Source organism: Rhinopithecus bieti, unplaced genomic scaffold (assembly GCF_001698545.2).
Source record: "Rhinopithecus bieti isolate Rb0 unplaced genomic scaffold, ASM169854v2 scaffold_32908, whole genome shotgun sequence".
Classification (NCBI taxonomy): Eukaryota; Metazoa; Chordata; class Mammalia; order Primates; family Cercopithecidae; genus Rhinopithecus; species Rhinopithecus bieti.
This window is the reverse complement of record NW_016855140.1, coordinates 1-1,140: the sequence shown is the minus strand read 5'-3', so window position 1 is coordinate 1,140 and position 1,140 is coordinate 1. Positions and strand designations below refer to the sequence as shown.

At 67.0% G+C, this 1,140-nt stretch overlaps 1 protein-coding gene across 1 annotated transcript; it reads left to right on the top strand.

Moving 5' to 3' along the window:
- Nucleotides 1–709: 709 nt before the first annotated feature.
- LOC108525289 (ephrin-A2-like) lies at nt 710–1,094 on the top strand (the record flags this gene model as incomplete). Its single annotated transcript, XM_017866314.1, has 1 exon — nt 710–1,094. A coding segment is annotated over one exon (385 nt), but the record flags the coding sequence as incomplete, so codon positions are not given.
- Between the last annotated feature and the right edge of the window lie 46 nt (nt 1,095–1,140).

Here is a 1,140-nt window from a genome sequence, read left to right as displayed (position 1 = left end):
GAGAGGAGGGTGTGGGGATTCTTCACATCAAGCCCCATTCTCTTTGGGGAAACTGAGGCCAGGGTGGGGGCAGAGCTTGCCCCAGAGCAAGCTGGAACGCCCTACTTGTGTCCCCACCCTGCCCCATCCTTCTCAACAGGCAGGAGTGCAGAAGGAAAGCAGGGCTGGGGGCTGCCTGGAGAAGGCGGCACAGATGTTAAGCATGTTAGGTAGATGCTAAGTGTCTGGAGAGGGAATTCTCAGTGGAGAGACAGCTTGTGCAGAGGCCCGGAGTCAGGAACCCCACGCCGGCCCTTTGCACCCAGGGGTCCAGATGTCACCTGCCTGGACACCCACCTCGCTGCTGGCCCTGCCATGGGGCTGTTGGGGACACTGAGGCAGGAGGTGGGGGGGGCAGTGCCAGGCAAGAGACCGTTGACTGCCAACCTTGAAGCCCGCCGTGACCGGGGTGTGCAACTCCACCTGCTGGCCGCTATCACCATTCAGGGCCCCAGGCTGAGTCCACCTTGCGAACTGACCCTCCCCCATTCCCCGGCCTGACTTCCTCGTGCACCTGTCCCCTGACCCGTCCCTCTCCGCGCACCCTGACCCGTCCCTCGTGCTCCTGTCCCCTGACCCCGGCCACCCTGGCGCACCCTGACCCGTCCCCCGTGCTCCTGACCCCTGATCCTGCACCCTGATCCATCCCCCGTGCTCCTGACCCCGGCCCTCCCCGCGCACCCTGACCCGTGTCCCGTTCCTCGCTCCCGGCGCTGACCTCTGGCCGCCCCGTCCCCGCAGGTTCCACGCAGGCGAGGGGGACGACGGCGGGGGCTACACGGTGGAGGTGAGCATCAACGACTACCTGGACATCTACTGCCCGCACTACGGGGCGCCGCTGCCGCCGGCCGAGCGCATGGAGCACTACGTGCTGTACATGGTCAACGGCGAGGGCCACGCCTCCTGCGACCACCGCCAGCGCGGCTTCAAGCGCTGGGAGTGCAACCGGCCGGCCGCGCCCGGGGGGCCGCTCAAGTTCTCGGAGAAGTTCCAGCTCTTCACGCCCTTCTCCCTGGGCTTCGAGTTCCGGCCCGGCCACGAGTATTACTACATCTGTAAGTGGGGTCGGGCCGGGGCTGCCAGGGGGTCGCGGGGTGGGGC